Source organism: Hyla sarda, chromosome 2, assembly GCF_029499605.1.
Source record: "Hyla sarda isolate aHylSar1 chromosome 2, aHylSar1.hap1, whole genome shotgun sequence".
NCBI lineage: Eukaryota > Metazoa > Chordata > Amphibia > Anura > Hylidae > Hyla > Hyla sarda.
Window position 1 is genome coordinate 37,914,457 of NC_079190.1, and position 15,458 is coordinate 37,929,914.

The 15,458-nt window shown below is 42.0% G+C and overlaps 1 protein-coding gene across 2 annotated transcripts in view; it reads right to left on the reverse strand.

Moving 5' to 3' along the window:
* Positions 1-3,207: 3,207 nt before the first annotated feature.
* Positions 3,208-15,458, reverse strand: part of ANGPTL5 (angiopoietin like 5) — a 43,842-nt gene continuing 31,591 nt past the window's right edge. Inside the window, exons 6-8 of one of the 2 annotated variants that reach the window (XM_056560328.1) lie at positions 9,504-9,624; positions 4,956-5,141; positions 3,208-3,936 (exon numbers count right to left, since the gene is read on the reverse strand). In XM_056560328.1, coding sequence (XP_056416303.1) covers positions 3,617-3,936; positions 4,956-5,141; positions 9,504-9,624 — 627 coding nt within the window. In that variant the 3' untranslated portion in view covers positions 3,208-3,616. The remainder of the gene's footprint in view (positions 3,937-4,955; positions 5,142-9,503; positions 9,625-15,458) is intronic. The other variant, XM_056560326.1, reaches the window with a different exon arrangement.

Below are 15,458 nucleotides of genomic sequence, written 5' to 3' on the forward strand. Positions count from 1 at the left end.
GGAGTCCACAAGACCAAGGCTACTGCCAGACGAAGATTCTACTGGATTGGAATGCGGAACAACATTGAGAAATGGTGCAGTTAGTGTGCAGTCTGCAACGTCACCAAAAATGTGCGCAAGGACGCAAGAGCACCCCTTCATTCCATCCAGAGTGAAAGGCCTAATCAGTTGGTAGCGCTAGACCATGTTAAGTTGTCTCCTACCTGGTCCGGATACACTTATGCTCTCACCATGGTGGATCACTACTCCAAATGGGTTGTCGTGGTACCCGTTAAAGACCTCACAGCTAAGACAGCGACACAGATGTTCTACTCCAATTGGGTGCAAACCCTTGGGTGTCCGGAGTCTGTCCTAACGGACCGTGGAACGTCCTTCGAGGCCCAACTTTTCCAGAAGCTGTGTCAGTTCCACATCTGTAAGAAACTTCGGACTACTGCTTACAACCCTCAAAGGAACGTGCTCTGTGAGTGCATCAATCAAGTCTTTATCCACATGTTGCCAGCAGTTTCTGTATCCAAGCATGAAGAGTGGTCCCGATTGTTGCCCGAATTGTTGGAGATTTATAACAACACTGTCCATTGTTCTACAGGGTACACCCCTTTCTACCTGATGATGGGTAGTGTTGCTCGCGAATATTCACAATATTGCACTTCACTGTTGATACCCTTCAGCTTTATTCACAGTCCTGATGTAGAGTGCATTATAATTCATAGCATCCGTTAATGTATTCATCATGTACTATTACATCACTTGGACTTTCTATTTTAAGAGCCGTAAAAATATGTTTTCATTTTAGACCAGAAATTGATGTAATTACCATTCTATTACTTACAGACTTTGTACATTACATTGTAAACCTTCTGAATCCGTAATAAACCCTTCTGAATGTAACATAACATAAAACAATAAAAGCATCAATTTTCACGCTAGGACCTAATAATATTTCCAACCAGTAACTAAAAATGAGAAAGAATAACTGGATGATTTACAGCTTCTATTTATTGAATTTCGAAAATGAATAAAACATGGGAAACTTAATTAAAATAATCTTGCAGTAAAAACTTCTAGATTTTTAGGTTTAACTTTTAGATTTAATTAAGGGAGTGAAACAAATCATAAAACATAATATGTTGTAGAAATATTAAAAACACATAAAAAAATGTTATGTTCATTTAGAAGATTATCGAAAGTATCACAACCCAATGGGAAGGGGGAAGACCTTACAGTGGTCTTTAGTACATTGAAGTGCAAGATCCCTTGAGTATAGGGTTGAAGCATTAATAATAATGTATTTAAAAGAATGGGGAGGGACAGAACACAAAAATAAGGAGGGAAGGGGAGGGGCCTACATAAACGGAAAGGGACAAAAAGGGTGATAAAAATATGGTGAAGGGATTTGCCACCCAGAACAGAAGGGCTAGGGGTTTATTTCCTCTCCTTGTCCCTTCCAGTACACTTTGGCAAATTCCTTAACTCCATGTTTGGGAGTGGGGAATTGGCCTAAACTAAGGATGGGGATTTGGCTGTAGAGAGGGAGTCCTGAAGAAGCAGCAAAGAAGAGGCTGGGCCTCATACCAACCACACTGTCTATCTTATCATGGTTATGCCCTTAAGGATGGCATGAAGGCAAATGCCAAGAATAAAATTCAAGGGGTAAGAAAAGTAAGAAGAGAAAAGGGGGAACCCAAAGGGGCAAAGCTTATCCAAGAAGGGAAGCAGGTTGGGGACAGTAATATTACATAATCAACTCAAGGTAAAGTTACTGATTTAAATGGCAAAGCAGCAATCTGATTGGTTGCTATGGGCAACTCAGCAACTTTTCTTCTGGATAGGTTTTGATAAATCTCCCCCATGGTGTTTTTCTCTACTCTCTTTCTATTTTCTGATTGTATTTTTTTTATTTAATATTTATTTTATGCATCATGGGGGCATTCATTTTGCCTTAGCTACTTTAGCCCATGGGCATAGACATTAGACAGGAGTTTCTCCATTAACATAAATTGCAGAAGCCACTGGGCATTCTCTGTGACCTTTTCAAAGCAGCAATCTGATTGGTTGCTATGGGAAACCCAGCAACTTCTCCTCTGGACAGGTTTTGATAAATCTTTCCCATGGTGTTTTTCTCTACTGGGTTTCTATTTTCTGGTTGTAATTAATTTATGCATCATGCCTTTGCTACCTTAGCCCTTGGACATAGACATTAGACAGGAGCTGCCCCACTCACATGAATTGCAGAAGCCACTAGGCATTCTCTGTGACCTTTTCAGAGGTCATTTTACAGGGAGGGGGATGCTGATCTCTGCTGTGAATGGTGATAGATTCAGTGTTATCTCTCGACTGGTGTCACCTTTTACTGTACTACTGAGAAGGAAGGCACTAATGAGGAATGATCTGTACAGATTAGTTTTAGACCTAGTGGCCAGAATGGAAACTGCAACATTTCAGGATTATTATAAAATATAGACAGAAAAATGAAAAATGGAAAAAAAATAAAAAATAACATTGAATACAATTCTTAAAAAATCTTAACATTAAAATTTAAACAATAGGTAATTTTCTGATGACACATTCCTTATTAGGATATAGGTTATTATTGTGAAAAGAAAGGGAAAACTTTTAGAGGAAAACAACTTTCTCTTGCAGGGAGAGATCTCCTTTAACCATCCGTCCAAGCGGATCAATTTTCTTTCCTTATGGCCGTGTTTCCCAACAAAGGTGCCTCCAGCTGTTGCAAAACTACAATTCCCAGCCTGCCCGGACAGCCTTCGGCTGTCCGGACATGCTGGGAGTTGTAGTTTTGCAAAAGCTGGAGGCACACTGGTTAGGAAGCACTGCCTTATGGCAAAGATAATGCTTGCCTTGTTTTATTTTTTTAATGCAATATCGTATGCAACCTTGTTGTTCTTTCTTTTGTGTGAGGGACCTAAACAACCCTACGCAGCCTGAAGACACGTAGTTATATGTACCCAATAGTGGTAAATGATAAGTACTGTAGTACCTACTACATCCTACTACAAAACTCACAAGCAAAGCTGTAGGAAGAGAAATAGGCATAGGTTCTGCAAATTTACGAAACTGGACTATGTGTCTGCTGTTGCCAGCATTTAGGATTTAGGTTTTAAAGGGTTACTCCGGTGGAAAACATTTTTTTAAATCAACTGGTGCCAGGAAGTTAAACAGATTTGTAAATTACTTCTACGTAAAAATCTTAATCCTTGCAGTACTTATCAGCTGCTGTATGCTCCACAGGAAGTTGTGTAGTTCTTTCCATTCTCACCAGAGTGCTCTCTACCAACACCTCTGTCCATGTCAGGAACTGTCCAGAGCAGGAGAAAATCCCCATAGCAAACCTATCCTGCTCTGGACAGTTCCTGAAATGGACAGAGGTGTCAACAGAGAGCACTGTGGTCAGACTGAAAAGAAATTCAAAAAGAAAAGAACTTCCTGTGGAGCATACATAAGTACTGTAAGGATTAACATTTTAGATAGAAGTAATTTACAAATCTGTTTAACTTTCTGGCACCAGTTCATTTTTTCCACTGGAGTTCCCATTTAAATACACTATAACATTATTTTATAAAAAAAAAAAATACTAATACCACAAATTGCAAAATATTCATTTAAAAAACGGATAGTGAGTTCTCTTGATTTTTACTGAAGCTGATTTGATCTTAATAGTTGTATTGTTCTCTACCCATGTGTCCCACTGGATGCCTGATATATCGACGCCTCTGGTCACTCGGTGAACACCGTTCAGATTGGCTAAACCACACTGGCTGAACCACCAGCCGCTCCTGCTGTTGTGCAGGCTGCAGCTGGTCACTTTGGTACCATTGAAGGTACAGGAAGGATAGCAGTTATCATTGTCCACATCGTATGTGCTGAAGGGCATGGCGTTCTGGTTGTCCTCTTTGCTGTTTCCTCGTATAGCATCTCCTAAACATCAGTGGACAGATAACATATTATTAGCAATTTTCTGTATAAAATAGTAATAAAATAAAAAATACTTCTTAAAAATATAACAAATACTTGCTTATTGATTATAAACAAAGAGGGGTTATCCATATTTTCATTAGAAAGGCCATTTCTGGCATTGATGGGGAGCAGTCTGTAGTTGGGCTTAAAGGGATACTCCGCCCCTAGACATATCCAAAGGATAGGGGATAAGATGTCTGATTGCGGGGGTTCCGCCTCTGGGGACCCCCCAATCTCCCTGCTGCACCCGGCATTCATTTAGAGCGTTGGGTGCAGCGCCTGAGGCTCGTGCTGTCACTGCCAAGCCTGCTCTCGACGTCACGCCCCTCAATGCAAGTCTATGGGAGGAGGCGTGACGGATGTCACGCTCGGTCCCATTGACTTGCATTGAGGGGCGTGTCCGTGACATCCCCAGTGGGCGTGGCTGTGACATCACAAGCCTCCACCCCGCATCGCCAGCCATTCGGCACCGAGCAAAGTTTGCTCTGTGCATCAAATGTCTGGGGTGCCACAGCCAAGATTGTGGGGGTCCCCAGCGGCGGGACCCCCGTGATCAGACATCTTATCCCCTATCCTTTGGATAGGGGATAAAATATCTAGGCATGGAGTACCCCTTTAATCAAGAGATAGTGGTCGGCACTTCCATGGTGGTGGTGTGTGTGGTAAAGGCGCACTAGTTATGAGAAATAAGGCCCAGCACTCACCAAAGGCTGCAGTGAAGATTAATCTTTTATTCACATGTCAGGATAGAAACAGGACGCGTTTCGGCAGTATGCCTTCCTCTGCTTTCTCAGACACAGAGGAGGAAGGCATACTGCAGAAATGCGTCCTGTTTCTACACTGACATGTGAATAAAAGATTCATCTTCACTGCATCCTTTGGTGAGTGCTGGGCCTTATTTCTTATTTGTAGTTGGGCTTATGCTGAATAGGCAGCCTGAATTTATCAGAGGTCAAAAAAATACCTAAGAAATACTTTACCTGCAGTTCCAAAGTAGCGTCCGACGTGCATTATAAAGGCCGTCTTCTCATCTTCAATCCAAAAGTTATCATAAGTCGCGTATGCCGAGGAGCCATCTTCTGCCTCTAAGGCTATATTCAGCATAAAGCTGTTGTTCTTCTGATTCAGAATGCAGAATGTTTTCTTCAGACCCAACCAGAACTCACCTGCAAATACCAAAACCACAGAGAAAAAATAGATTCACTAACTATGTAACTATGAATCTATGTAAATGGGTTCTCAACTGTAAGGCCCCGTTCCCAATACGGAGAAACAGCACAGTATATCTATGAGGAATTCAATGGCGATTCATCCTTGAAGTATCTCCCACATTCACACAAGGAAATGGATTCCTGCAAAAGACTGAACATGTTTAGTCACCTGACAGAATCACATTACCAGGGACATAAGCACCATTTTGAATGGCTTGATGGATGGATAGATATGAGATAGATAGATAGATAGATAGATAGGTAGAAAGGATAAAACCGCAGCACACAAAAGTGTCTTGGTGCAAAAAGTGATTTATTCCATCTTCAGCTAAAATATAAAGTACTTGATTTTTTTGCTGAAGATGGAATATATCACTTTTTGCACCAATACACTTTTGTGTGCTGCGGTTTTATCCTTTCTATTGAAGTTGGAGTCCTTTGCCAAGACTCCTAGGACTGTGTGCACCTTATTTGAATCTGCTGCTGAATTTCTGTGATGTGCTGCTTTTTCTGAGTTGTAGATAGAGAGGTAGATATGAGATAGATAGATAGATACAAAACCAAAGGTAGGCAGCACAACCTCCAATCAATACTTCAAAGTTTAGGGGTGCAAGCAAAAAAAGCGGGGTCCCAGTCGCAGACCACGTCCATACATGCAATGCAAACAAAGGCAGCAGCACACCCAGGCAGTAATTCTGTGAAATTCTTAGAGCTTTATTAGCCCATGTTCAGTGCAACATTTCAACGGTATCACACTTGATCATGCTTGATAAAGATGGTGTGATACCGTCGAAACGTTGCACTGAACATGGGCTAATAAAGCTCTAAGAATTTCACAGAATTACTGCCTGGGTGTGCTGCTGCCTTTGTTTGCATTAGATAGATATGAGATAGATAGATAGATAGATAAAAAAAAAAATTAAAGATAAGTTGGCCAGCACATACTAATACCAAACTATTGCATGGACCCGGCATACAGGTGCACGCTGCTAGGCTAAATATACACAAACAGGAGAATACAGCAGCACACTGCTAGCACAAAAATACAGATAAAACATGAAATGCTATATGGCTCCAATTTAAAATGAAAAATTGAGGTGCTTCGCTCACCATTTTGCCAAATAGTTTGGACCATCCCACCACGATAAGGTGACCTCATTGGGACGGACCCTACACTATGAATGGGCCTCTGTGCAGTCAGTTACCATGCTTGTAAGGCCTGAGACATCAGTATGTGCTGGCCAACTTATCCTTTTTTTTGTGTGTTATACATGTGGGGGAGTGGCTACCTCCATGTTGGTTCCTGCACCCCACCCATCTTATGAGGTACTGGATGTCTCAGACCTTACAAGCCTAGTAACTGACTGCACAGAGGCACATTCATAGTGTAGGGTCCGCCCCAATGAGGTCATGTTATCGTGGTGGGATGGTGCCAACTATTTGGCCAAATGATGAGCGAAGCACCTAAATTTTTCATTTTTCATGGTAGCTATATAGCATTTCATGTTTTATCTGTATCTTTGTGCTAGCAGTGTGCTGTTGTATTCTCCAGCTTGTAGATACTGTAGATAGATAGATAGAAAGATAGATAGATAGATATGAGATAGATAAACCAATAAATAGATAGATAGGTGATAGATATGAGAGATAGATAAATAGATAGAAAGATTTAAAAAATCAAGAAGAACAGCACAGCCCATAAAAATATAGTAGTTTCAGGTGGTGCACGCGGGTTAGTGAATCCAGGTTAGGGATCCCAACATCGGACAACAGAAAAAATGAAGAGTCCCACAGCACACATGGAGGTGAAAAAACTTAAAAATGTGTTCCATCAAAAGTGTCTCACAGCAAGCGACGTTTCAACCAGCTCTCCTGACAATGCTTGAGAAAGACCGGGAGAGCTGGTCGAAATGTCGCTTGCTGTGAGACACTTTTGATGGAACACATTTTTAAGTTTTTTCACCTCCATGTGTGCTGTGAAACTCTCCATTTTTGTTGTAGATAGATAGATATGAGATAGATAGATAGGAGATAGATAGATAGGAGATAGATAGATAGATAGGAGATAGATAGATAGATAGATAGATAGATAGATAGATCGTGGTTGAAGCTCTGCTTTTCACTCTAAGCAGCGTAATAGATCTTTTTATCAGAATACAGACATTTCCAGGACAAAAAATAAAATCATAAACCATGTGTAGAAATGAGCGAGCCTTCTAAATGATATCTTTAGTGATCACTAAATGTAAAATATCTTCTAATACAGAAACCACAGGACGGCCTGTCCATAACCAATGGGGGTGTAAAGTCCTCTCATTCTAAACAATGTTTTCCTTATTTTCCATGTGCTTATTAAACCTAAGCTGCATTCGTGGAGACCCGTGAGTCACCGCGGCACGATGCGTCAGCACTAAACAGTCTGGCCAAAATGTGTCCAGAAACTCTCCAGCATAAATGAAATTTGAGGTCTGGCAGAAAAGACGTGAAATTAAGTCAATCAGACATTCACATAGACCGTATCTACTGATCAATAAGAGGATCACGGATCAATGGTCCCTCTCCTTTAAAGTTAAAGGGGTATGTAATGTCCCAGTACAGGACATGGTCCTGCACTACACTTAGGCCCTGTCAGGTTGAGTCCCTCAGTGACCTGGGGGCTCTGCTGCAGTGTCTCCCCTGCTGTTACTTTAATGTTATTTATTGTATTATATCTATAGTCCGTATACTAATGTATAGACAGTATAAAAGACCTTTGCAGGACTAATGTAATTGTCTAAAGGACCTGTGAGATGTTACATGTTATGTTTATGTTACCCAGAGAGCACCAGCTTAACACATGACCCCCAGCTTGACCTATGGGCTTCTGGCACAGCCCCCCTTTATAAAGAAGGAAGGTGCTGCAATCTGCCTCTTTTGCTCTTCTACCATCATTGCTTCTGAGGAACAGTGGAGACTAGAGATCTCAGTGCTAGTTAGGGATCGACCGATTATCGGTTTGGCCGATATTATCGACCGTTAATCACGATTTTGGGCATTATCAGTAACGGCAATTACCTTGCCGATAATCCGATAATGCCCCGCCCCCCACACCGCCCCCACCACACCGCTACCGCCCCCCACCGACCCGCCGCACTGCGCAGAGCAGTGCTCTCTGCTGACACCTCTGTTTGTGTCAGGAACTGTCCAGAGCAGGAGCAAATCCCCATAGCAAACCTCTCCTGCTCTGGACATTTCTTGACATGGACAGAGATGCCAGCAGAGAGCACTGTGGTCAGACTGGAAAGAACTACACAACTTCCTCTGGAGCATACAGCAGCTGATAAGTACTGGAAGGGTTAAGATTTATATATATAGAAGTCATTTACAAATCTGTAAAAATTTCTGGATCCAGTTGATTTGAAAATATTTTTTTTCCACCGGAATACCCCTTTAATAGAGACGACCTTTTAAGCAAGGGTTCATGTACATTATGATATCCCAGCTAGGAAAGACTTTATCTCAGCTACTGTGGCAGAACCCACAGAACACAAAGGACCCAACTTAACCAAAACCATTCCCACCAAGTCTGGAGTAATTTCAAGTAGCGCTGCCTCATTTCTCAGCAGTAAAATATTATACCGGTAACTGGTCTTTTAGAAATCGTCTCCTAGTAAATCTCCTTTCAGCCCCATGTCAATTTAGAAGGGGATGTGAAGAGCTCGTCCTACAGTATTATTGGAGTGTAAGCAGTGGATTGCATCCTGACCAAAATGTAAAACAGCTGCCCAGGTAAAACAAGGATAATCTAAGAAAACAATAGAGAGATTATGTATAATGAGTGGAATTTCCTTTCCGTACAGTTCCCTATGCAGCACAGTTGATCTTTGGAATTATCTCTACAGATCTACTTCTTATACACTGGTTTACATATTGACTGCAAGGAGTGGCATTGTGCTGATACATAACAGATAAAATAAACATATACAGTATGTAATAGACAGCGGGTGTGGGCCACCTGCGCCACCCAACTGGTTTGGCCTTGGACCATTGCCGAGGGCATTGTCCAAGTAGCCTCCACGGTTTTCACCCTTTAACAACCTTGTGTATGGGGCTATCAGGTCGCTAACTCTGCCTGTGTTCCTGGTGAAGGTGGCAGCGGGCCCAGTTGGTCAACAGACTCAAGATTGAGGCACCTAGGGGACAGGCAGAGATAAGTCTGGGCGCTGGCTGAGGTCTCGGGATGGCAGCATGGTCAGAGCCTGGCAAGCAGGTCGGAATGGGCAGCACAGGTTCATAGTCAAACAGGCCAGATCAAAGATTATTCAAAGCCTTATTTACCTGAAAGTTCTCCAAATCCATCAACATAGTCTAGCCAAGTTCTCTGGAAATCAATTGTTCCATCAATTCTCTTTTGAAGAACCGTCCAGCCTCCTCCTCTATAATCCATGTCACAGAAGGCCTAGAGAGACATAATGAGATTACTAGAGCATTTATAGAATTTACTAGAGCTTTATAGAATTTAGCGTATAAACAGTATGCAATAAGCTCCTGAGCTCCCCCTAGAGGTAGCAGCCTGGTGTCAAAATATTGTATAGAATTTTATGTCTATGCTGAAGTTTTGGAGCTCTCTATCAGAAAAACAGAGTTTGCCCCACTATAAAGATATACTAAGAAACTAATCAGCACAAATTAAGTTAACATTCACATTATACATAACATTTGGTATTGGTGGAAATGCATCCAGATCTGTATGAACAGATCAGGTTAGATGCAGTAACACCAGAAGCATTGCTGTGAAAGACACCTTAAAATGTTCCCGAATGTAAACCACTAATGTAATGAGCTGGCACTACTGGTGGAATTCGCAGTGAGTAAACTCATACAAGTTTATGAGACTGTGAGAACACAGCGTATGACTTATTTTTCCAGTATGTAAAGAATAACTAACTATACACAAAACTCCCTCAAGTTACCATATTATCAACTCACAATTGTCTTTCCTTGTCCATTATAACCTGAAACCCCATGCAACATACAATTTCCCACCCAAGGGGGAAGGAAACCCCAACCAATCAGAACTTGCATTTAACTGGTAAAATGTACTTGATTTATTAACCATTTTTTGTAATAGACATTTCATGGAGGTTCTTGGAACATTTTCAGGTGGCCCAGTAAAGGAGTTGCACCCCTGTAACCTTGCTGTCCTGTCAGGCAGATTACGGTGTCCCCTGAGTCCCTTTTAAATCTATGTAATGTAAATGGTAATTATACCTTTTGTCTTGTATTATAATGTATTTATACTGTTATGTGCCTTTAAATACTGTTACTAAGTGTTGTAACCAAGGAAGGTTCCAGTGATCACGTGACTAATAGGGTGACCTATGGGACCCCTCCAGAGTCTCCCCCATATAAACCTTGGGAGGGGCTAGTTCAGACTTTCTTGAGTTCTGAGGTCAGTGAAGTCAAGTCCTTAGAGAGTGTCTGGTGTCCTGAGGAGGCCCAAGGCTTATCACGCAGCCATGTTTCCACTAATCCAGTGCCCCACAGGTGAACGTCAAAACCTGGTAAGCTGCATATGGGGTGAAGTCAGTCTAGTCAAGTCAGTCAAGATCAGTCTGTACCAAGTCAGCGTGGGCCTGCAGCAAATTGTCCAAATCCACTATAAGTCCCAGCGAGCCCTAGAGTCTCTGAAGTCACTGGTCACCTCCTTGGGCCTAACTGAGCTGTCAAGACTATTCCACCAGTCTACCTCAGTAAAGCTGGCGTTGTTCCGTAACTTGATGTTGGAGTCATTATTTTCCCCGTGCCTAGCCCAGGATCCCGCGACATACCTTCGAATGGTGCAGAGGTTAAACCACACCCTGGCATCACGAATACATGGGGTTAATGCCATCTGTTCCTAGGGTAATAACAACTGCCCTCATCACACCCTCACTACAATTTCCTAAAAAGTTATATTTTAAAAGGGGTAGTCTAATGACAGTCATGTGATAGCATTAGGATATGCAAATCTTTCAACTGATGTGAAGTGCCAACAGCTAGAACAATCTGGCAGTAGAACTAGGAAAGTATCATAATTCATCTCCATCTTCTCCATCTGACCTAGACCCCCATGAAAACGTCTCACCAGCCACTATTCATCTCTGCAGAGTTTGCTGCTCTTTTTAGAGCACAACACAGTAATAGTGTCCCACTCAGTGCCCTACACATACATAGTGCCCCCTGTCCTTCCCCTACACAGCAATGGTGGTGCCACACACAGTAAAAGCGTCCTCCCCAGTATTGGGGCCAACTTAATGCCTTCCACATAGTAATTGTGCCCCCAAGGTGTCTCCTTAGTACTACCAATCAGCCATGATGTACACCACAAAATAATGGTGATTCTTGTTTCTGCAACAAAAAATGCTACACTGTCTATTGGCCTGCAGCCAATGAAAATGGGATCGCATGCAGGCGCGATTATGTCAGCCTGCGCAGAGATCCCGAATAGACATTCTATAGGCTACAGGCTTAAAGTGGCTGGCGCCTATCAGAGTGAATGGTAAAGAAGAAAGGTAACAGTTCCCTTCCCTGTCATAGTATTCAGCTGTATCTGCATCCTGACGGTGCAGATACATTTAAAGTAGCAGTCGCCCTGTTATTCAGGGCACTAGGTCAAAAAAAGGGGAAAAATTAAGTAATTGGCTATAGCAACTAGTCTAGTGCTGCTTTCGTTTTATGACATACTAGCTGAGTACCTGGCGTTGCCCGTTTTTTCCTTCCTAATCTTTGTTGGGGAGGAAAATCAACAAAGGAGGAAGCTTTTGACTTCATATCCCGTCCTCATATATTGTTGTCATATCCCAACCCCATATCCCGTCCCCCTATCCTGACCTCCTATCCCGACCTCATATGCCGACCTCCTATCCCTACCTCCTATTCCGACCTCATATCCCGTCCTCATATCCCGACCTCACATCCCTTCATCATATCTCGACCTCATATCCCATCCTCATATCTCGTCCTCCTATCTCAACCTCATATCCCGTCCTCCTATCCTGACCTCCTATCCCGACCTCCTACCCCCACCTCCTATCCCGTCCTCCTATCCTGTCCTCCTATCCTGTCCTCCTATCCCGTCCTCATATCCCGTCCTCATATCCCGACCTCCTATCCCGACCTCCTATCCTGACCTCCTATCCCGACCTCCTATCCCGACCTCCTATCCCGACCTCCTATCCCGACCTCCTATCCTGACCTCCTATCCCGACCTCCTATGCCGACCTCCTATCCAGTCCTAATATCCTGTCCTCATATCCCATCCTCATATCCCGACCTCATATGCCGACCTCATATCCCATCCTCATATCTCGACCTCCTATCCCGACCTCCTATACCGTCCTCAAATTCCGTCCTCATATCCCGACTTCATATCCCGTCCTCATATCCCAACCTCATATCCCGACCTAATATCCCATCCTTATGTCCCATCCTCATATTCTGTCCTCAAGTGGGACTGATTTGTGATGAAGATACTGTAAGTTGGAAATAGAAGGGGGCCTGGCTTTGTGGGACTGGGCGTGATTTTCAAGCCAGACCGATGCACAAAAAGGGTAGATAATAAAAGGGGTGGGGCTTAAAATGTGGGGGTATCTTTGTGAGATGGGGTGTGACACATTCACCAGGAGATGCAGAGCGGAGCTTGTGGAGTAAGGTACTGGAAGTCCCATATACTTGCATGGGACTCAAACAAAAATCCATCTTTTATATAAGGGTGTATGTAACTATCATATCTTTTTATTTGACATATAAGTCATATGTGTACCAGGTATTATTGAAATATCTCCAGCCGTACGGAAGTTATGTGGGAACATACATTTCCCATTGATTTGCATGGGACTTTAAATAAAAAATTCTGACCCTCACAAATGGGCTACTTCAGGGTTAAATTAACTTTCCTATATTTTAAGTGGACATATAAGTAACATGTGACCAAGTATTATGGAAATATCTCCAGCCGTTTGGAAGTTATGTAGTAACATATATTTCCCATTGACTTGTATGGGACTTTAAATAAAAACCCCGACCCTGGAAAATGGGGGTGAGTAAGGGTTAAATCACCTATCCTATGTTTGTTGTTGACATATAAGTAACATGTGTGCCAAGTTTCATGTTAATATCTTTAGCCGTTTGGACGTTTTTGTGGAACATACACACATACATACACACATACACATACATACATACGTACACACACATATATACATACATACACACATTCACATACATATATACATACATACACACACACATATATACATACATACATACATATATACACACATCCATACATAAACACATACATACATACACACACACACACATACATACATACACACACACACACACACACACACATACATACACACATACATACACACATACATACATACATACATACACACACACATACATACATATATACATACATACATATATACATACACACATACATACATATATACATACATACACACATACATACATACATACACATATACAAACATATATACACACATACATACATATACACACACATACATACATACATATATACATACATACATACACACATGCATACATACATACACGGCAAGTATAGTTCAGAAAAATCCAGCTCGCTCCACCAATGCGCCCCCGACACGGATCCGCACCCAGCCCGGTGCACATGGATTCAAACAAGAAGAGGAGGTGATCCAGCGTGGGTCAATAGAAATCCAGACTTTATTAGAACTCACAGTAAAAGCAGTAAAAGCAACCAGCAGATCAGACGCGTTTCAGGCACATGCGCCCTTCGTCAGTGATGTCATCCATCTGCACAGGTGTCAGTTAAATACCGACCAGGTAGTGGGTGGAGAGTTAACCACCAATTAAACTACACTTGGACCGCTGACAACGGTGCAGAGGAGGATACTAATACAAAACATGGACAAAATGTTAGTAAAAGTACAAGAAGCTAAAAACAATACACTAGTATGCAATTTTGCACAAATGGCTTGTACAACACAGGAGAATAACATGGTGATATGAAAAAAAAAAACATATAAAATGTACACCAGTTATAATCCGCTGTGAAAGTGGAACAAACGTGTGTGTGTGACTGCGGCGCTAATAATGGAACAGCAATTCTCTCTTTAAATTTAGACCTTTCGGTGCACTGGTGCCCAAAGTGAATTGCCAGAATGCCTCACGTTCCAACAATTTTCGCCGCACACAACCACCACGGGGTCCTATGTGAACACGTTCTATAGCATAAATTTGAAAATAGTTAATGTGGCCACCATGTACAGTTTTAAAATGTAAAGATGCTGCCGATCGGTTTCTTACGGCATTGCTGGTTATGTCATTGAGATGTTCCAGCGCTCTGACCTTGAGTTTCCTGGAAGTGGAGCCTACGTATTTAAGTTGGCACTGCGAGCACTCAATGACATAGACTACATTATGGTGGTTACAATTAATATAATCTTTTATCTGATAATTTTTGGTTTGCTCTGCATTGGAAAATTGTATGCATAATTTAGCATAATTACAAGTTCTACAAAACTAGTGGCGTTTCCATGGGCGCCAGACATTCACCTTCTTTAGCCAATCTGACTATGTCATATTGGGAATCCAAGTACCTCTTTTCCACATCCAATCCATTTGTTTCCCACGTGCAGTGGTATGGCAGATTCATAGATGATCTCCTCCTGATTTGGAGGGGTGATATGTCTGCCATATCACTGTTCCTGGAATACATTAATGACAATTCCTACAATCTTAAATTTACTCACCATTCACACCCATCTAGCATTTCCTTCCTTGACCTTGAATTCAGCTCAGTACCAGATCATATCATTTCTGTGTCAACGTTCCGCAAACCCACTGCAGGTAACACCATTCTTAGAGCTGATAGTAATCATCCGCCACATACCATCAGGGCTATTCCAGTAGGAGAATGTACACGGATAAAAAGAAATTGTAGTGGTTCCTCTACTTGCGAGTCTCAAATCAGTGAGGCTTCACGCAGGCTCGCGAATAGAGGCTACACTAAACGTACTTTATCCAGAGCCAAAACTATTGTTGCTAAAAAGGACCGTTCTCGTCTAATTTCTCCACCTATTAACTGTTCACAACACAGTCGCTCTAATTTTCAGAATAAACCGGTCATAGCACTCACTTATTCTCCCCAATTTACACAGGTCAAGAACATTATCAATAGACACCTCCATTTCCTGAGACAGGATGAAACTGTAGCAAAAATATTATCCAAAG